This window comes from Scophthalmus maximus, chromosome 7 (assembly GCF_022379125.1).
Source record: "Scophthalmus maximus strain ysfricsl-2021 chromosome 7, ASM2237912v1, whole genome shotgun sequence".
Lineage (NCBI taxonomy): Eukaryota > Metazoa > Chordata > Actinopteri > Pleuronectiformes > Scophthalmidae > Scophthalmus > Scophthalmus maximus.
The window spans coordinates 25,395,564-25,416,139 of NC_061521.1; the positions used below are offsets into that span (position 1 = coordinate 25,395,564).

At 43.3% G+C, this 20,576-nt stretch overlaps 3 protein-coding genes across 5 annotated transcripts; 1 reads left to right on the forward strand and 2 right to left on the reverse strand.

The window, feature by feature from the left end:
• Positions 1–527: 527 nt before the first annotated feature.
• Positions 528–6,823, reverse strand: arpin (actin related protein 2/3 complex inhibitor). 2 transcript variants are annotated; one of them, XM_035642708.2, is made up of 6 exons: positions 6,542–6,823; positions 5,099–5,174; positions 4,727–4,859; positions 3,816–4,022; positions 3,491–3,654; positions 528–1,051 (listed from the first exon to the last, which is right to left on the reverse strand). In XM_035642708.2, exons 1-6 carry the CDS (start codon positions 6,631–6,633, stop codon positions 1,043–1,045), a joined length of 681 nt encoding a protein of 226 aa, XP_035498601.2. In that variant the 5' UTR covers positions 6,634–6,823; the 3' UTR covers positions 528–1,042. The 2 variants fall into 2 exon arrangements, with proteins under 2 accessions (XP_035498601.2, XP_047189456.1); XM_047333500.1 differs by having other exon boundaries at positions 6,536–6,674.
• A 629-nt stretch (positions 6,824–7,452) lies between these two features.
• Positions 7,453–12,293, reverse strand: fam169b (family with sequence similarity 169 member B). 2 transcript variants are annotated; one of them, XM_047333538.1, is made up of 7 exons: positions 12,163–12,293; positions 11,024–11,167; positions 10,664–10,766; positions 10,423–10,508; positions 10,134–10,296; positions 8,549–8,731; positions 7,453–7,920 (listed from the first exon to the last, which is right to left on the reverse strand). In XM_047333538.1, exons 2-7 carry the CDS (start codon positions 11,153–11,155, stop codon positions 7,688–7,690), a joined length of 900 nt encoding a protein of 299 aa, XP_047189494.1. In that variant the 5' UTR covers positions 11,156–11,167; positions 12,163–12,293; the 3' UTR covers positions 7,453–7,687. The 2 variants fall into 2 exon arrangements, with proteins under 2 accessions (XP_047189494.1, XP_035498600.1); XM_035642707.2 differs by having other exon boundaries at positions 7,727–7,927.
• A 1,211-nt stretch (positions 12,294–13,504) lies between these two features.
• On the forward strand, positions 13,505–19,707 carry ldhd (lactate dehydrogenase D). Its single transcript, XM_035642706.2, has 11 exons — positions 13,505–13,663; positions 14,472–14,584; positions 14,652–14,793; positions 14,882–15,023; positions 16,078–16,237; positions 16,323–16,522; positions 16,772–16,900; positions 17,472–17,599; positions 18,254–18,344; positions 18,652–18,763; positions 18,864–19,707. Exons 1-11 carry the CDS (start codon positions 13,550–13,552, stop codon positions 19,042–19,044), a joined length of 1,512 nt encoding a protein of 503 aa, XP_035498599.2. The 5' UTR covers positions 13,505–13,549; the 3' UTR covers positions 19,045–19,707.
• Positions 19,708–20,576: the final 869 nt, after the last annotated feature.

A 20,576-nucleotide genomic window follows, 5' to 3' on the forward strand; every position in this document is an offset into this window, starting at 1 on the left:
TTTGATAAGACCCTTTCTGAAGGTGTTTTCAGCTGCAAAAAGTGTCACTTTATTATTTATAAATTTAACAATTCAATTATGTGTATAGGGTCAAATCATAGCATACATTATCCCGAGACCCACAGATACAGAGACAACACAACAGTTCCCACAACGAGCAGACACTTGGCGACAGGAAGAAATCTCTATAAATGACAATTAGGCAAATATATTTTTCCATCTTTAATATGCAGCTATATATAAAAATCAGTTACAGGATAGTTTGTCTGTTCTCCTCAAACGTACGTAGTCTATCTTGATTAAATTTACAGTATGGAAGAACTGAGTCTGCTGGTACATTTAATACCAGGGAATGGAGGGAGAATTGAACATATGATTAAACTGCGACAGTTCATCGATTAGTCGGTTCAAGTAGTTTTCATGAAGAAAAAAAAAGTCCAAATTGTCTGATTTCAGTTTCTTAAATGTGAATATGTTCTGGTTCCTTTGCTCCTCTGTGACAGTGAACTACATATCTTTGGTTTGTGGACGAAACAAAACATCATCTAGGTTGTTTGGAATCACTGTCGACATTTTTCACCATTTTATGAACCAAACAACGCATCGATTAATCGCGAAAAAATTATGAACAGATTAATCGATGATGAAAACAATCGCAAGTTGCAGCCCCACATATGATCACTCATTAGTGAATGCAATATTAAAAGCACCCCACCTCGATCACAGAATCTAATCCTGCCTTCGTGGAGATTTGACATGATCATCTTATGATAGAAGTCCTGTGCTCGAGTCCATGTGGACACAAACAGCCAAGGAGTATTTCCGGTCGTATAAATGATGTGTGGCTATAATCCAGAGTATACAAGGAATAAGGTTCAGTTTCAAAGACACAGTCTGCATCACAACCGACCGGAAGAGTCGATGTCCGACGCCCCGGTGAGCCGCGGGAGTCCGGTCCGGAGACGGAGAGACGGAGACACGTGGAGCTCAAGCAGTTCGACCTGGAGGCCGCGGGTTCAGGCCGAAGGGGCCGACGGTTTACTCAGTCGTCCTGCGAGAGAAACAAAAGTCTCCGGTTTCTGTTTGTCCAAGACAATCACCTGCATTTACATTCAGAGAACCAGATGTGACCGCAGAGGAGCTCCAGCTTAAGTTCACGCTAAACATCGGAAAATTGGCCTCAGAGACTCTGGGCTGCGGGGGCGAGCGGCGTTGCCGTCGCAAGGCGGGGTCGTTCCCAGTGTTTTCCGAATCTCTCCTGGGATTTTCACACACACACAACAGTCTTATCGAGAGAGGGTTTTTGACGGGAGGTTTGGAGGAGAATGGTCACAGAAAGGCGACGGTTACTCAGACAACCGCTCTTTGACTGTGGTGAGAAGGAAAGCAGTTTTTAACTTTCCGCTGAAAGACAAACAACAACGAGTAGACACAAGGTATATGAGTCGCAGGTGGCGCCTGCGCTGATTGGACCAGAGGCCGTGTATAAAAATGGACGTATAATCACTGCGTCAGGAAAATGAAGCCAATGGGGAAAGTGCCTGAAGCCTGTATTCTCTGTACTGACCAGCAGAGGGCGACTCCTCTGGTTGTTTCTAAAGAAGTCTATGAGAAAGTGACTCGACTTCGCACATTTTCCTTCATGGCTCAACCTGTAGTTCTTGATGTTCATTTTGTACATTATGGTCCATTTACAGTATAAAAAAGACCAATACAGCACGGTATGTATTGGGGGCGTGGTTACAGTGTGAGGTACCTGAGTCAGGCCACACCCCCTGCTCCTCCAAATATGGTAACTTCTGGTTTCAAAAAAACCAAGATGGCGCTGGACAAAATGCTAAACCTGAGGCTTCAAAATGGCCGCTCACAAACCGAAGGGTGACGTTGCGGTGTAGCTGTCCTCTGGTCTGATGGCGTGTACAGGTAAGAATTACCTGCATATACCGGTTTGGCTCTTTCGCTTTTCTTCCAACTCATCTTTGTTGTAAATATCTTCAAATATCAGTTGTGGTAGCTGTAGAGATTAAAATAGTTTTTCTTCTGTGCTCATGTCGGGAGGCAGGTCTTGATCCGGGTCTCTTGTGATTCAGGGTTAGTTATTTATGATTTTTGATTGGTCGCCCAGATCGGTGAATGAATCCATTCTTTTCCAGTCTACCGAGGCAGCGGTAGTACTTGGGACTGAGAAAAGAGTGGGACGTAATCTTTAGGCTTCATGCTCAGGTTTCCCCGGGGAGCGGGCGCGACGGCCGCGGGAAATGATGAGGTGCAGTCGCGTCAACACGGAGCAGAATCTCAGAGGAAAGTTTTCCAACACAACATGTTGTGGAATGCGTGACATGAAGAACTGCGGCTGTTTGAGAGCGGAGAGAGACGCCTCGCCCAGTGTCAGTGTTCCTGATTAGGTGCTCAGTGATTGTATGTACTCATGAACTAATGCTTTACATAAGAGAAGGTCCCATACCAGTATTGTAAATGCCTCCGATACCGCTGAAAATGCAAATCTAAGAACCAATCTGATAACACGTCTTTAACGTACAGAAGTTTCACTCGGATAAAACTGCAATTTTCTTTTCCCGGAAATCACTTAGCCACTGGCAAGTACCGTTTTTGAGAGTGGAGGAGAAGAAGAAGAAGAAGAGATTTCCAGTAGCGTAACGTTAGAAAGAGCCAACGAAAATGTGTTGGTGTAGCGTTAGCAAGAGCTTACGAAAAATGTGTAAGTGTAGAGTTAGCAAGAGTTAACGAAAATGTGTAAGTGTAGCGTTAGCAAGAGCAAACGAAAATGTGTAAGTGTAGCGTTAGCAAGAGCTAACGAAAATGTGTTGGTGTAGCGTTAGCAAGAGCTAATGAAAATGTGTTGGTGTAGCGTTAGAAATAGCTAACGAAAATGTGTAAGTGTAGAGTTAGCAAAAGCTACCGAAAATGTGTAAGTGTAGAGTTAGCGAGAGCTAACGAAAATGTGTAAGTGTAGCGTTAGCAAAAGCTAACGAAAATGTGTAAGTGTAGCGTTAGCAAAAGCTACCGAAAATGTGTAAGTGTAGCGTTAGCAAGAGCTTACGAAAATGTGTAAGTGTAGCGTTAGCAAGAGCTAACGAAAATGTGTAAGTGTAGCGTTAGCAAGAGCTAACGAAAATGTGTAAGTGTAGCGTTAGCAAAAGCTACCGAAAATGTGTAAGTGTAGCGTTAGCAAAAGCTACCGAAAATGTGTAAGTGTAGCGTTAGCAAGAGCTAACGAAAATGTGTAAGTGTAGCATTAGCAAGAGCTAACGAAAATGTGTTGGTGTAGCGTTAGAAAGAGCAGAGAAAATAGCAAACAGCTGTTAAATACCTTGTATAAGTTGTTATCTTAAAATAAAAATACACTGGTATCGGATCAGTGCTAAGTATCGGCCGATACGTGAAGTCCAGGTATCGGAATCGGTATCGGGACGAGAAAAATGGTATTGGAGCATCTCTTCTTTATATGGGTGGTTCGACTCATTCTCACCCATTCGTCCTCCTCCGCTCCTTCTCCTTCTCCTCCCGACTTGTTTGAGCCGCCCGCCTCCGATTTGTTGGCCAGAACCTTGTCCGTCCACGACGCGCCGGCCTTTTCGTCTCCGGCAAAGTTGCACTTGGTCACTGTGCCGCCGTCCACTTTGGCTAGAGAGACTGGAAACACGAGAGAGTACGAAATTTAACTTTTATTCAAAAAGAAGCTTTCGGAAGCAGACAAGCACATTTCGGAGTTAGTTAATTGTGCACGTTTCTATAGATGTATAAATCATGTAACACGTGGGATTGGTTATGTCATCACTGGAACACAGACTCACATATGAAAGGACCGTCCCCTCTGGTCTTCAGCCGGACGTCCTGTCCCGTCTCCAGCTCCGTTTGGTCCATCTCCGTCTCCGGGTACCAGAAGGCCCAGGTGCCGTCGGGTCGGTGCCGGTCGGTTATTTTCACCAGCTCGTCTTTGTTCACCGCCGCCGACAGCTGCTCGTGGGACAGGCGGTCCGATTCCCCTTTGGCCTCCACCTCTGTGCGGAGACAAGACGCGAACGTCGACGCCAGCGTGAATCACGACGTCCTCAAGCGTCAAACTCACACTGAGGAGATACGGGGCGATGAAGACCCTGAGCACTAACTTTGTTATATTGTAATGTGCCATGATTCATAATTACATCATCGTTAATATCATCGTTACGATTGACTGGTTAACGTAAATAATCCGTAGATCCTGTCTCTCACTGGCTGCAAAAGTTAATGCATCACAACACTCGTCACAATGACGTCACAATGATGTCATTCCTACCATAAATCATTTTTCCGATCTATATAAACTTACGGTCAAGTCTACAGTCCTTCAGGGCTGACTTGGGACATACGGTGCAAAGTGAAATTGCGTGTCGCGTCACTCATTTAAGTTTTGGCCACAGGATAATTTGTGTTCACTCACGTAACTCGTGCAAGTGACATGTGGCAAATATTGACATTTCCATATTGTCACTGAATGTCAACGCTGATTTGCGAAATCGCGTCACGCAAATCTTTCAAATGAGTTCAAATATTTACATGGAGTTCTGCAAAAAAAACTAATGTGCAGTTATTCAGCTTCAACAGCCCCTTCAATTCAATTCAAGAAACTTTATTTGACGGCTGAGTCAAAGTGATGTGACCTACGACTTCCCCGGAGGACGAAACGAAAACACACACAGAACCCGGCTTGTTGTCGTCTACTCACTGTAGGAGGACATGAGGAAACCAGTGTTGACCTTTTTGGTGTCACTGAAGTTCGGCTCAATCTCGTTCCCCTTGGCGTCGAACCGCCTCTGATGGATGCGGCCGGGTTTCACGTACAGCACGTAGAAACGAACCTGCCACGCGGGAAAGAAAAAAAAAGTTAGAAGAAGAAGAAGAAGTGCTTGTTTTTCTGTCCGTCTGGGTTTGTGTTTAGTCTTCCATGCTCACAAACAATAGTCGGGCTTCCATCCAAAATGTGTCGCAAACTTTCACCAAAACATACACGTACAGTGAGTTAAAGATGTTTATATGGTTCAGTAGAAAGATGACGACAAGATGTAACGAGGTTTTAGCAGAAAAATATTTTGGTTACCTTTTGGTTTTTGACATCATTGATCGCATGTCTGGAAACATCCATCAATTTTCCTTCTACGAGAACTCCCTTGCCACTGTGTGACAGAAAAACAAGGTGAAATATTAAAATCATTGTCAGTTTCACTCTCTTAAAGTATGTGCAACAACCGAAATGTCTTTTTTGCGGAGGCCTGTATAATGGATATATATACGAGCCAATCTCCTTTCAGCATCAGGACCAATGACAGGACGACATGAACAGCTCTCCAGAAGTGAAGCCAGAATATCCAGATCGCCCCCTGGTGGTATATATATATATATATATATATATATATATATATATATATATATATATATATATATATTATACATATATATACATATATATATCCTAGGCTCTGCCTCCTCCATGTTAGCAGATGGGACATGGAGCAAACTTTAAAAAATAGAAGTACACGTCAAATAATTTTTTCCCCAAAGATTGTTTCTGTCGTTTTCATAAGTTCTTATCACACTGATGTATGTTCAAGTGATAGTTTTTATTTTGTTATTATGCAAGGTTATGAAAGTGTGTGTGTGTGTGGGGGGGGGGGGGGGGGGGGGGGCGTCATGATGGACAGCTGAGACTGACTCGCCATTGGTTGAGGTCTCTGGCTCCAGATTTCATCACCCGTGCAAGATGGTAGCGCCCGCATCTGGGATATTTTGGCTTCATGTATTTATTTATTGTTTACAGACATATCGTCCATCTTTAAATTAAGTCATGGATCGGCAAAGTCTGGGGCAAATTGAACAACGTAAAGATCAATACTTAATTTAATTTTTCAGGCGTCATGCATCCTCGCTGAACTCTCTGGAATACATTTTCAAATTTTATATATTTTAAGTGATTATTCTCCAAGTACCCTTTTACTTATTTGTAGGAGTCAGGGGAAAACTTTTTCCAGAAAATCAGTATGTTATTCATAATTATTATTCAGCTGTTTGCAATCTGCAACATCACCGCTAGATGTCACTAAATCCTACACAGGGCGTAAACCATCAGGAAACTACAGTATGAACAACAAAAACACAATGTTTTATCGAGTTTAAAAGCTGATTTATAATTAGTTTGAATGCCGAATGTACAAGCAACAATAACTTACTGACAAAATGATTTCTAACATTACGTATATTACACATTATTGCTCAAAATCTCTGGAAAACGGTATAATATGATTTTTTCCCTGTGGAGTTTGGTTCTATCGCCAAGAAACACTGGAGATAAAGTATCACAGTGAGCCACTGTCAGTAGAACTCATCTTAAAATCCAGTGTTGTGCCAATCATCAGACGTTTGACCTTTGACTTCACCTAAACCAAACAGTATCTTCACCGTGAGGCTGAACTGTCAGAGGAGGAACCACAACAAACCACCGCACCAGGTTCCGTCTGGAATGTTGAAGTATTTTTTATACCTTTACCTGTCGTACGCGGACGGAGACCACGCGCCGTCATACTTCTCATTGTGCACCGGTTTGTTCTGTAAACACGTGTTGTGGTAAATTCGGCTCATGTTTAAAAACAAAAAGAATGTGCAGAAACTTTTCTCTTCCCGAGATTTTTTCTTTCCTTCCCGTTTCCTGACTTCCGGGGTCCGTGGAGCGAGAGGTGCGCTCGGTTCTCAAACGAGCGTGAGCCGCCAGTGTGAGTGACAGCAGGGCGGATACTATTCATTCACGCGAACGAATATATTTAATGTTTTTAAATTCAGAGTCATTTCGGAGGAGAACAAAAGGAAAAGTGATGTCATATTTAAATAATTATAGTTAAACCGTTTTATTCGTAGATGTAGACGTATTGATATAAGAATACGATTTTTAATTTTCATGAATTGAAAGATTTGTAAAAATAAAATAAAAAATCACTAAAATATGTAAAAACTATTATTCTAATTTAATTTTTTTTAAATTTTTGCTTCCAGATCAGACCGTTCACCCCTTCACTTTTCTTCGTCTTGTTGTCGTTTAGTTTGTGCGTTGTATTCTGTGTTATGTACAGTTCTGTATTGCCAACTTGAAATTGTGTCGGCGGAGTTGGGAGGAAAAAACCAAAACAAAGTCAAAATTAAGTCGTATATCTAAGACTATTTCAGCCTATATTAATAGATAAACATTCTAATGAATTTTGGAAAGTTACGTTTCGATTCATTTCACAATCGATTCATCTGTGGATTATTTTCTCGACAATCGATTAGTTGTTTGGTCCATAAAATATCATAAAAATCTGAAAAATGGCGATTATGTTTCCCAAAACCTCAACATGATGTTTTGTTTTGTCCACACGCCAAAGATATTCAGTTCACTGTCACAGAGGAGCAAAGAAACCAGAACATATTCACATTTCAGAAGCTGAAATCAGAGATTTTTTACTTTTCCCCCCCATAAAAACGATTATTTAAATATTTAGCGATTAATTTAGCAGTCCATTACTAATCGATTAACTGTTGCAGCTCTAATTCCCACCATCATGTACTACCCCACTAAATTTCACTTTGACAACTGTATTATTAATCAATTATTTGTGAAGCATATATTCATACAAACAATGTTTGACAAGCACAAAGTGCTTTACAGAATAAGCAATAAAAAAACAATACTCCCCAAAAAGGTTTTTAGTTTTGTCGTATTATAATGAAATCCTTTAAAAAAAACAACACGTGATGAATTATTTATCGTCCGTGCTGAGGGAGTAGCGGCCGAGCCGGATGTTGAGCCAGATGTTTCGGCGCTGCGTCCAGCCCCCCGGGGCGTCCACCTCGTAGAGACGCTCCCGATGTTCCTCGTGCCGCTGCAGGAACTTCCTGCACACTTGAACACAACGCGACACACAAAACACAGTCGGCTCGTGAAAAAACTGAACAGAAAGACAGAAGAGGTTGAACACACGTCTGCATCAGTTCACATCACACACCACGAGCTTCCCACAGTCGGGACCACCTGGGTTGCGCTTCGGGACGGTGAGGAAGTTTGGGAATTGAGATTGAAACGCCGCAGCAGAGCAGAACATCTTGATTTTTTTTCGTGTGACTTGAATGCAGCAAAGTGCAGCAAACTGAAGTCGGACGGGGAATCCAGTCGTCTGTTTGTTGACGCTGGATTCCACCCGAGTCTACTCGAGACTCCTGCCGGCGGTTCACATTCAATCAGGCATCAAACCTGCGGAACGTACATCCCATGACTCCGCTAATGAAGACATGTTTTATTTTTAAATAGAGATTTGCTGACTGTCTGAAGAATTACAGACACGAACAACCATGTTTAGATCATCTCTCCATGTGTCCCTTTCCTCAGAGAAAAATTATTTCTTCTACACAAACCAGAACTGGAAATGTGTAAAGTCCCCTTTCTTCTAGATATGAAAGTAAACAAAGAAATTAATTGACTTCATTGGGGCGGATAAGGGAGAATAAAAGTAGCAGCTCGGCCGACCTGCCGCCATGCCGGGCGATAACGGAGCGCTGATTCCCAGAAACTCTTCCGCGGCGAAGGAGGAGCAGAAATCCTCCAGCATCCGAAGAGCGAAGCCGCTCCTCCTGCGTCTCCTCCTCACCAGCAGCGTGTCCAGGACGGGCAGCAGGTAGCAGCGGCCGCTCCAGCTGTCGCACAGGCTGCCTGCGACACCAGCGGGTGGCAGCGTTACACAAAGAACACGTCAAATACAAAGAACACGTCAAATACAAATCCATCAAAGTGAGTAACTCAGTCCACTGTGTACTTATCGTGCAACAAGCACCACCAGTATTTACACCATAGATGGACGACATGGAGGACAGTTCCCAAAAGTGAGGCCGAAAGATCTGGATCGCCCCCTGGTGGCTGGCTGCAGTAGAGGTCATACACCCTGTCACCCATCCACGGTCAATCATCTATTACAGTTTTTAACATATTAGGGTAAATATATTCAGCTGCTAAATGCTAAGCTCAACGTCTAAATGGATAAATGCTAATTCAACAAAACAGTTCAAGCTACAGCGTGTAATATTGAGAAGAGCTTATTCACAGAATATATTGTCCATAACTCTGTGTTCATATAAGAGTTAAATATAGTCACATGAGGTGGACCGACCTCCGTGTGAGTCTCCATGTTTCTACGACGTGTTGAACACGGTTGTTGAACTAAACGCTCCAGAATACGTCGCGTTCACGTTGAACTTTCAGACGCTGTCGGAACTAGGAAATGGAATCGGCGGTGCGACACCATAAAGTGTCCCCTGTCGGTCGCTCAGCTGGTTGTGGTTTGCAACTTTACCTTTTCAACTTTGAGCTCAAAGTGGAAGAGTTGCAAAGTTGGTTGACAAATCCTAGCAAACAAACTTTAGGTTTTTTACTTTCAATTTCATGCTCTGTTAAAGGGACAGCAAGCGATTTTAATCCAATACACTTTTTGTGAAATTCAGGGAATATTTCTTTGCTAGCCAGTAAACGGACCACACAACACTGGGTGCAGTCTGTCGACATCCCTCCCCGACACCTTAAGAGACGTGCTGGCGACAGATGCTTCGACTCGTGGTCAGCGCGTCCGTCTCCTGAACCCGAGGCTGCGAGTTCATGTAGTAGCATGAAAACACAAGAGTGACTCCGACTGGAATCATTTAGGTTTTGCTTTTGTTCTGGATTCAGGAGGGGAAAAACAAGGGAGAATCTCATCGTGAACCTTTTCTCCTGCCGATCACCGAGCGCCTGGTTCCAATTTCTTTTTCCGGGGGGGGGGGCGATTACACAACTCCTGCCTCCACATCTCCGCGAGGTGAACGCGAGTGGTCGCCCCCGACGCCGCAGATGTAAATCACGCGGGAGACGTGTTTCATGTACTTCGGTTTTTAACCGCGCGGCTTCGACCTCGCGTGCCAAGAAAAAACTCTCTGCGCCGTGACGTGGAGGTGAAGCAGCAGGTGGGGGATTTATTGAGACTTTAATTAGGAGGAAGAACTAATGCTCGAACTTAATGAAGTGAGATTTACATAAAGAAAAGGTGTGTCCACCTCCTCCTCCGCCCTCCTTCCCTCCGTCGCACCTTTGTGTTTGACGGTGTAGAAGCCGACCGCCTGGCCGCCGCTCCACAGCAGCTTGCAGCGCTCCGTGCAGGGATGCGGGGAGAACAGCGCCTCCTCCTGGGCAGACCCGTCCACTACCCGACTGAGCAGGAAGACGATCAGCCGCTCCGTGGTCGTCTGCACCTGCAGACAACACGCACCGGGAGGAACCGTCACGGAACATCGACGGGAGCCGGCGCTGACTCAGGGAGGCGAGGATGTTCGTGTTCGTTACGAGGAGCTCCACGTCGAGGAGATTTTCTCTCTTACCGCCACCAAACCACATCTGGATTCACTGGACGTCCGCAGAACGTCGTCCACGCCCCACCACCTCTCGTGAAGATGCAGCGCCACAACTGGAAGGTGGAGGAGGAAGCATTGAGTCTCTGCACGTGCAGTCACGACAACAACATGCTGTACTATCACTGTGTTCCATTCACATTGTATGTATCTGTTCCAAGATTCAAGCACAATGAAAGTGTATTAAATGCTCTGTCGTGAAATAGAAAACCTCGTGCCGGATCGTCAGGAGGGTGCAGCGCCGCCACCGCACAGTCGGGCCGGTCGTCTTCAAACGGCCGCAGCCGCCTCACGTTGTTTGAGTTTATCTCCACCTGAGCAGACGAACAGAATCAAACAACGTCGTCGTCGTCGTGCTCTTCGTCCTCGAAGCCCGAAGCTGAAGAAAACCAACAAACACACTCTGCCTTCATCTCGCTCAACGACCGTCATCATGAAGATCTGCGGTCGGGGTTCTTTGTGTTATTCTAAATTTTGACACCTTTTTTCCTTCTTTTTACTGCAGACAAATATCGGTTTCAAATATCAGATATCTTGGATTATTAACTATCTGCATCGGCCGTATCGGTACCTTCCCTGTCGGCGGTATCTCAAACCACCCGTCGGCGGCGGCCGGCGGCCTCGACTCCAGAGCCGAGAGGAAGCGTTCGGACGCAGGCGCCAGGTCCGTGTGGACCACATCTGGAAGGTCCACGGGGTACATGACCTCACGCAGCTGTTGAAGGAGCAGTCACACGTTAACTTCAGAGTGAAACAGCAAAGGGGGAAAAATGTATACTGACTACTGAATTAATCGCCAACTATTTTGATAATCAATTAATCGGTTTGAATAAAATCAACCAAGCATGTGGAATATTTTTCTCTGTCGGTCCGTCACATACGAAGCATTTTACAAGATTAAACCTTTCTTTTCCATTTTTAATATTTCATATTTCTGAGCTTCTTCAAAGTCGGTAAAGTTCGACTTGTTTTCCAGCGACTGGTTTGACTTTAGAGTTGCAACAGTGAATCGATTAGTAATCGATTACTAAATTAAACTCCAACTATTTTGATAATCGATTAATCGTTTCAAGTAGTTTTTATGATAAAAAAAGTCATAATTCTCTGATTTCAGCTTCTTCAATGTGAATATGTTCTAGTTTCTTTGCTCCTCTGTGACAGAGAACTGAAGATCTTTGGTGTGTGGACAAAACAAAACATCATCTTGAGGTTTTGGGAAACACGATCTACATTTTTCATAATTTTATGAGCTAACAATCGACAGATTAATTGATTATGAAAATAATCGTTGGTTGCAGCTCTGGTTCCCTGACTTTATGGAAGTACAGCAGCAGAGGGCCTCAAGCTGTCTCATATTTCCTTTTATATATTTAATTTTCTATAATTTTAAACTTTTACATTTGTGTATTTCAGTATTTGCACATTTGTAATGTAGTTGTGTTGCTCTCTGCAGCAGCACGGTGACAATGAAACTCTTGGAGAGTCTTTGCCTGACAAACGTCTCTTTCCACCAGACTCCGTGTAAAACAACACGACATTTTTAAAAAGTTCCTCACAACAACAACAGTAGATGATTCACGAACTTCAGGTAACGTGTCACTTCCGGGTTGTCACATCGGGCACATTTTACTTCACGTCACGTTTGAACTTTATTTCATTTTTCTTCCGTGATTTTCCTCTTAGAAACAAAACACCTGTGAGTTCACTTACTTTATAACTTCGACCGGCGGCAGAGTCTCGGGTCGTTGAGAGGAAACTGATCCACCGCTTCACCTGTAATGCGTTCACCTGTTTGACCTGCAGCGCCGCCGTCCGGCAGGAAGTGGGTACTACTTCCTGCCGTCCGCCTCCAATATCCATCAAACTCGCGAGTTAAAGACCGGAAACGTGTAAGTGGGACTTCAAGATAAAAGCACAGCATTTGTCATCGGAAATGTTTGAATTGTTCTGACAAGTAAAATCTATTTTACTACTCAAGATTGATGATATCCCGACTTTTGACTGATCAAATATTTTCTTCTTTATGGACACTTTAGACTATTCTGTATCTGATTGATTAATATGATTGTTCTCTTGGGTAAATGCCATATCCATTGTGGTCAGTGGAGACATTCTACTCGTTTTTCTCCTCATTGTAAAAAAAGAGTAAAGTCTAGCAAAATTGCAAGAAAATTGTATATCAGCAACGTATCCAGACAATTGCTGTTCTAATAATTTTATCCTTGAATGCTTGCTTCTTTTTTTGTGTAGCCTCTGTCTTAGCCTTGAGAGCTTTAATCAATACCCCGCTTTTGGTAATTTTTTTTGGTACATTTTTTTGGTATTCCATTTTGTTTGTGACCCTTTCCTTTCATTACAGGGACAAAATTTGTATTATTTGCTGTATTGGTGTATTCCTCCTACGAGTGTTCTGTATTTTTTTCATTAAAAAAATGTCAATAAAAAAATTTGATAAAAAATATAAAAAAAACTATCTTCTGCTTCACATTAAGACTGTTTTTTTCGGGGCGTTTTTAGGAAAACAAGGACCGTTAAATCAACAGCAGAGGTCATTGTAGAAATTGACCGTGGACGTAACAAACCGTTTGTGTTAATATTAAACGACAGGTAAGACAAATGATTCATTCTGAGTTTTGATTCTTCATGCTTATATTTTAAATTCAACGACTACCTTTTGTAACAAATGTTTGTTTTTTGGGGGGAGGGGAGTCGGGGGGGCTAAAATATTATATATTTGTTTTATTAAACTTGTTTTTCATGCGCCACACCTACTGAAAAAACTAAAAAAAAAAAAATTAATAATTATTCTAATAATGATGAAATGCTTATAATTTTTAATAATACATTGCACTGTTTAATTTTACTCTTTGATTTCTTTTTTGGATGCTTCTCATTTTCCTGTATTAACTTGCTTTTCCAATTTGTCACGGTGACTTAAATATTATATGTGCAGAAATTTGAAGTGTGCTTTAAAAAAAATAAACTTGTCTAGTTCGTGTGACGGTTTACTTTATTTTACTCTGAAAAATGGTTTTCCGGAAGTTGTGTAGCCGGACCTCATTGCGACGTGAGCTTGACGTCGCCAGTCGGTTGAACGATGGGGTTCAGCTCGACATTAAGTCCGACATTGAGTCGACGGCTGCGGCTGCAGCTTCCTCGTCTCCACCGGCTCCTGCGCTCCAGTGACAGTCAAGTAGGAAACTCCACCAGAGTAAGTTCACTCACTGTAAACTTTATTATTATTGTTAATAATCATAATTTAATCATGTTTCACGTCGGTGTCGCGTTACAAGACGTCACAAGTCGAGCTGAGGTAAAACCAGCAGGTGAAATGTTTGTCGCGTTCAGGTGCAGAGACGATCTTCGTTCGTCTTAATTATCAGCGTCAACTAATCGACGACCGATCCGGTCACATCGATGAGGAAGCTCATGAAACAAACAGCAGAGTAACCGGAAGCGACCTGGTTAGACGAGTGTTGCTTTATCAACCGTTTATAGATCAGAATAAGAATAGGAAGGTAATAATAAAGGTAAACACTCATGTTAATGTGATGTAGTTGACAGACGGAGGTTAGCTTAGCTTAGCTTAGCTGTTAGCTGTTAGCTATTAGCTAACTGTTGACACTCGGATATCTGGGATCTGTTTGTTAGCCTGTATCTGAAAACATTGTTTATAAACACATAATACTGTTACTATTAAGGGAACATACGACACACACACACACACACACACACGTATTGTAATGTGATGTAAATATACATTTTGAATGATCATGTCATATGTATGAGTGTCATGTTATTGTAACCGGTTACAATGGTTTTTTTATTTTATTTTCCCTGACAAATAAACTAATATATATGTATATATAGAAAAAAAAATGAATCGGATGAATCGATATAATGATGGTTTCTCTTTATGTTAATGTAAAACTTCAGATGAGTTACAGTCTGATGTTATAATTTATTTATATTTCTGTGTGTGTGTGTGTGTGTGTGTGTGTGTGTGTGTGTTCACACAGAGCGCCTCTCTGGACGGCGTGCTCGCCTCCTTCAGGTCTGTGTGCGGCGATGACGGCGTCTCGGTGGGTGAAGCCGTCAGAGAGCAACATGGCAAAGACGAGTCTGTGCACAGGTCTGTCCGTTTCACACACATATAATATAAGATGTTTTTAATTCTTACAATAATCGCTGCTGTCTAGTTGTTGTCCCCCAGATGTGGTGCTGTTCCCTCGCTGTGTGGAGGAGGTCAGTGCCCTGGCCAAGGTCTGCCAACGCCACCGACTTCCCATCATCCCCTTCGGCACCGGCACCGGCCTGGAGGGCGGTGTCACCGCAATGCAGGTGAGAGGAAGGAAATTTACTGTCCAAAATACGATATAAATATTCCATGTGCTGCACGTCTACTGCACTTGTGTCTTTCTGGCTGCAGGGGGGCGTGTGCTTCAGCTTGAGGAACATGGACCAGGTTCTGGATCTTCACCCCGAGGACTTTGACGTGACGGTGGAGCCCGGCGTGACCCGCAAGACCCTGAACGCCTTCCTGCGAGACACCGGCCTGTGGTTCCCCGTCGGTCAGTAGTCTATCTTGCTTCCAGGCTTTAACCATGTGTTTTTTTCAGTCTGGGTTCTGGAAACTTTGGCCATGGATTGGGTGTAAGTGGGGATCTAACCACCGGCCCTCTGGTTAGTGGACGACCCTCCCTCTCTACCTGACCTGTCTGTTTCTGTCTGGTTGTTGAGTCCAGGCTGCTCACGTCCCTGTGAACCCACCCACTGCTGTGACATCATCAACATGCGACAAAGTTCAAACTGTTGCTACTTGATCACACATGTTACGTTTACTTTACTATGTTGATAGAACGATCTGAATTTATTGAAAATACAGATTACAATGTGGCAGCAATTACATTTTTAAACTTTCTAATTTGTTTTTGTATTGAATGTTTTTCCCTCTTGGCCCGTCACATATGAAGCATTTTACAAGATTAAACTTTTCTTTTCCATTTTTTTAATTTCATATTTCTGAGCTTTTTCAAAGTCGGGAAGTCCAACTTGTTTTCCAGCGACTGGTTTTATTATAGAGCTGCAACAGTTAATTGAATTAGTGATCAACTACTAATTTAATCGCCAACTATTTTGATAATCGATTAATCAGTGTAAGTAGTCTTTGTGAAAATTTTCTGATTTCAGCTTCTTAAACGTGAATATTATCTGGTTTCTTTGCTCCTCTGTGACAGTAAACTAAATATCTTTGCTGTGTGGACAAATCAAAACATCATCTTGAGGGTTTGGGGGAAACACGATCGACATTTGTCATCATTTTATGAACCAAACAACTAATCAATTAATCAATAAAATAATCGACAGATTAATCAATAATGAAACTAATTGTTAGTCGCAGCCCTATTTGACAGAAGCATGTTATGTTTTTTTAGCTGATGATCAATTGGTTTATATTCGTACTTCCAGCAGGTGGCGATGTTGGACAAGAAATCTTAACAACCCCTGAAGTGATTTTCAACTGATGATTGAATGATGATGATAAACCTGAAGACGTTTCACAGGATTCAGGATCAGATTTGTGGAATCAGGTGTGATGTCGTGTGCTTGTTGTCGTCGCCTCAGATCCCGGAGCCGACGCGTCTCTGTGTGGAATGGCGGCGACCAGCGCGTCCGGTACGAACGCGGTGCGTTACGGAACCATGAGGGAAAACGTGATGAACCTGGAGGTGGTGCTGGCCGACGGCACCGTCGTACACACAGCCGGGAAAGGCCGACGCTCCAGGTAAAACTGATCACATGATTCAGGTTTCCTGGTTTAACACATTCGTTCCCTTTTCCTCACGGTTCACTTTTCTTCCTTCTTTTAGGAAAACAGCAGCGGGCTACAACCTGACCAACCTGTTCGTGGGTTCCGAGGGAACACTGGGCATCATCACCAAGACAACGCTGCGCCTGTACGGCGTCCCCGAGGCCACGGCGTCGGCCGTCTGCTCCTTCCCCTCCGTCCAGGACGCCGTGGACAGCACGGTGCAGATCCTGCAGGCGGGAGTTCCCATCGCTCGCATGGGTGAGGAGATGATTCCCCGGGGAATAAACTGGACTAGCCCACTTCATCCCCGGTATAGTCTGGGGAGGGGATGATATATTCTGGGCTGTTTCAGGGGTACATACATGACAAGTGTACCTGAAGGGTCATGTGATATATTCAGGCGTGTTCGTGTGTACGGAGATTAAGAAGCATCACACTCTGTGCGTGCGTGCGTGCGTGCGTGCGTGCGTGCGTGCGTGCGTGCGTGTGTGTGTGTCCGTGTCCCAGAGTTCCTGGATGACGTGATGATCGACGCGTGCAACCGGTTCAGTCGTCTGTCGAACCCCGTGACCCCGACTCTGTTCCTGGAGTTCCACGGTTCCGAGCAGAGTCTGAAGGAACAAGTCAACACGACCGGTACGTGTGTAACTGTGCGAACCACAGACAAACACTTCTAACAACTGACGACAACATACGTTAGTTGTTAATATGAAGCAAGATCAGAGAGTTTACAGACCGTTGTGTATCCAGATCCTTAGAACTGAGTGAAGATTTTCAGATTTTATACTATCACTTAAACTTCACTTTGACTTGAAACAACTTGATACCTTAACATCAAGACCAAAGAGTTTTAAAAGGTACGTTATTTAAAAAAAAAAGTGTATCATGATATGTTAACAACATTAATTTAATCCCCCACAATCCTCAGAACCAGGACGTCATCCAATCACATCAGAGAACCATGAAGGACTAATGTTACGTTGCTGTGGTCAGTTAGAATGAAAAGATCTTTAAGATCATTTTATTTGCATTAAATATAATCTAAGAGCTGAATCTCATTACAGTTTGCTGGAAACTGCGGTTTGTAAAAATTCTGAAAATGTTGACACAGTTACCTAAAATACAATGCAGTGCAAGAATTAACAGTGTTCAGACCGGAGAGTTTAACACGGCGACTCGTCTGCGTCGTGTGTCTGTGTGGCTGCAGAGGAAATCACTCGGAGTAACGGAGGCTCCGACTTTCAGTGGGCTCAGGACGCGGAGACGAGGGAGCGGCTGTGGAAAGCTCGTCACGACGCCTTTTACGCCGCCACGGCTCTCCGGCCGGGCTGCAAGGTAAAACCCCGTCCGCAGCCCTGCGAGGGTCATGTTTATCCTTAGCACTTAAAGGGGCAGATTTTTGGAGAAAGTCCAAAACTCCTGAGTCGTATCGTTCTCCTCTAGCAGGCCTCTTGAGGTGTACACGCAGAACCGACAGCTAGCGGACCGTGAGGAAATACTCACTGAATTCGCATACTTTCCCTTTAAATACCCAGTGTCTTAGACGAGCGGTTACCAAACTTGAGATCGGCACTTTATATACAAAGATATATAGTAGATACTTTAAAGCTACAGTGTCATATTTAGCGGCCTCTGGTGGTGACGTTGTGAACCGCAGTCGTGACTGATAAGAACCAATCAGGAAGCGAACGTGGTGTTGTCTGCGTCATCTTCTCCAAAAGTCTCCAGAATGAAACAAGTAACGTTTCCAAACGTCTCTGTTTCATGGGGACAGCTGCTGAAAAGTGATGCGTCTTGAAATTAAACGTATTTGTGTGGACGTTGTCAGCTGGCAGATAATTTTAATGCTGTGTGTGTGTGTGTGTGTGTGTGTGTGTGTGTGTGTGTGTGTGTGTGTGTGTGTGTGTGTGTGTGTGTGTGTGTGTGTGTGTGTGTGTGTGTGTGTGTGTGTGTGTGTGTGTGTGTGTGTGTGTGTGTGTGTGTGTGCAGGCCTACTCTACAGACGTGTGTGTCCCTCTGTCTCGACTGCCGCAGATCATCGTGGACACGAAGGAGGACCTGATTGAAAACGGCCTCACAGGTGAAGTGATCGACTCCGCGTCAACAACGTTCAGACAAAGCTACAAGTTTCTGGGGAAGCTGCACTTTTCATCTGACAGTTATTTATTTCATCGATCAATCGTTATTCATATGTAAATAATGCGTTTATATAAGTTTACTTAAAAGAGAATTTCTTATTTTCCATTTGTTACATGTTTTTACTACTACTAGTAGTTTTTCTTTTGTTTTATGCGAGACAACAAAAACAAAGCGAATCTCAAAGCAAGGAAAAAAAAAACAGAATAAGAAAATGAATAAATAGGATATTTGTTTGTGTTTTGCTGCAGGTCCCATCGCGGGTCACGTCGGTGACGGTAACTTCCACTGCCTGTTGGTGGTCGACCCCGACGACCCCGAGGAGCTGCAGCGGCTCCATCTGTTCACCGATCGCCTGGCGAGGTAACAACACATATTAGTTTAACAATATTTAAACCTAGTTCTGAGTTTACAACTCGTCGTGGATCTGAGCAGTGAAGTGACGACCGGTGTCTTCCTCCAGACGAGCTCTGGCCCTGGACGGAACGTGTACGGGGGAGCACGGAGTGGGTCTGGGGAAGAGGGCGCTGCTGCGCGAGGAGATGGGACCCGGAGCCATCCAGGTCATGCAGGGTCTCAAGGACACACTCGACCCCCATAACCTGATGAATCCTGGGAAAATTCTACAGCCGAGAGAACTGTAAAACTTTAATTTTAAAGACCTCATCGCGAACTTGCTCATCGCTCACGTGTAAAAGTTCCAAAGATCATTGAAAGCCAATAGGATCTCACCAGGAAGTTGTTGTTTTTGATGATGAATGTGAGGTTACACATGAATCTGTGACGAGAAAATCATGTATGTTTGGTTTGAAATGGTCTTGGCAGCAGCCAATGAAATCATCAAGCGATTCAATTATTTATTTATTTTTTTGATTGATTTCCTGAAAATTTTGAAAGTTTCTTGTCAAAAATCTTGGAAGAAAAATGAAAGATCATTAGTCTCTTAACATAATTACATTCCAGGAAATGGATTTGAGGTAAATGTCTAAGACAACATTTAAAAATTAAACAACCAAATCAGTAAATGTGACCCTTATATTCTCAAATACTCAATTTCCACTCTCTCAAAACCTTTATACATCAATAATGTCTTATATACTGATCACGTACAAGTTATTAATTACGTGTTTTTTCGTTGTCAGGTTGAAAAATCTGAACGTCAGAGCCTGAAGTCGGAAAAAAAATGTCTTAACTGTCCAAATACTTATGGTCCGGACTGTAATGTGGTAATATCCTTTATGTTCAACGTGTGTTGAACCTTCAAGAGCCTGTATCTTTTTCAGAATAATAATAACTCGAGTCACGGCCCCGCAGGTGTCTGTGTTTTTTCTCCCTCTTCCCTTGATATTTATGTATAAACTTGTTCTGTTTGTGTGCGTGAGAAGCAGAGGAGGGAACCATGTATAGACCTGCTGTCGTTACAGATTTATACCTGGTGAAGTGAGGACGACACCTAATTGGGTAGTGAGGACGTTGACACGAGACCGTGTGTTTGACTTAGAACAAAAACAAAGAGCCAAACGGAAAAAAACCCGACCTAATTACTCGCCCGCGTGCACACGCATGGGGATTAGAGACGGAGTAATCCTAAACAAAAACATGTGAGCCTGTAATCCCGATAATTTAGCATATGGGCTGGGAAAAAATCTGTGCATAACTCGGTAATGAAGACAATATGTTGGCTCGGCTGACTGTGTGTGTGTGTGTGTGTGTGTGTGTGTGTGTGTGTGTGTGTGTGTGTGTGTGTGTGTGTGTGTGTGTGTGTGTGTGTGTGTGTGTGTGTGTGTGTGTGTGTGTGTGTGTGTGTGTGTGTGTGTGTGTGTGTGTGTGTGTGTGTGTGTGTGTGTGTGTGTGTGTGTTGTGCACAAACTAAAAAAATGATTCCGTTCACATAACTCTGGTCTTCTTTGAAATAAAAGTTTAAATATTATAACCAAAATGAGACGATGAGCTGATGTTACAGAAGCACAAACATGAATTATTTTTGAAAAAATAATTTTTTTTTGGCATAAAAACTAAAGAACTAACGCTGCATCGCCAGCTGTTGCAGTGGCGCGGTGCCTGCGATAGTTAGCACGGGTACAATCGGCCGTGTTGTAGAAGCAACGTCACGATAAGAGAAATAGCTACATGATCGGTAGCTTCATATTTCCGTTTCCTCTGACAGTGGCAGATA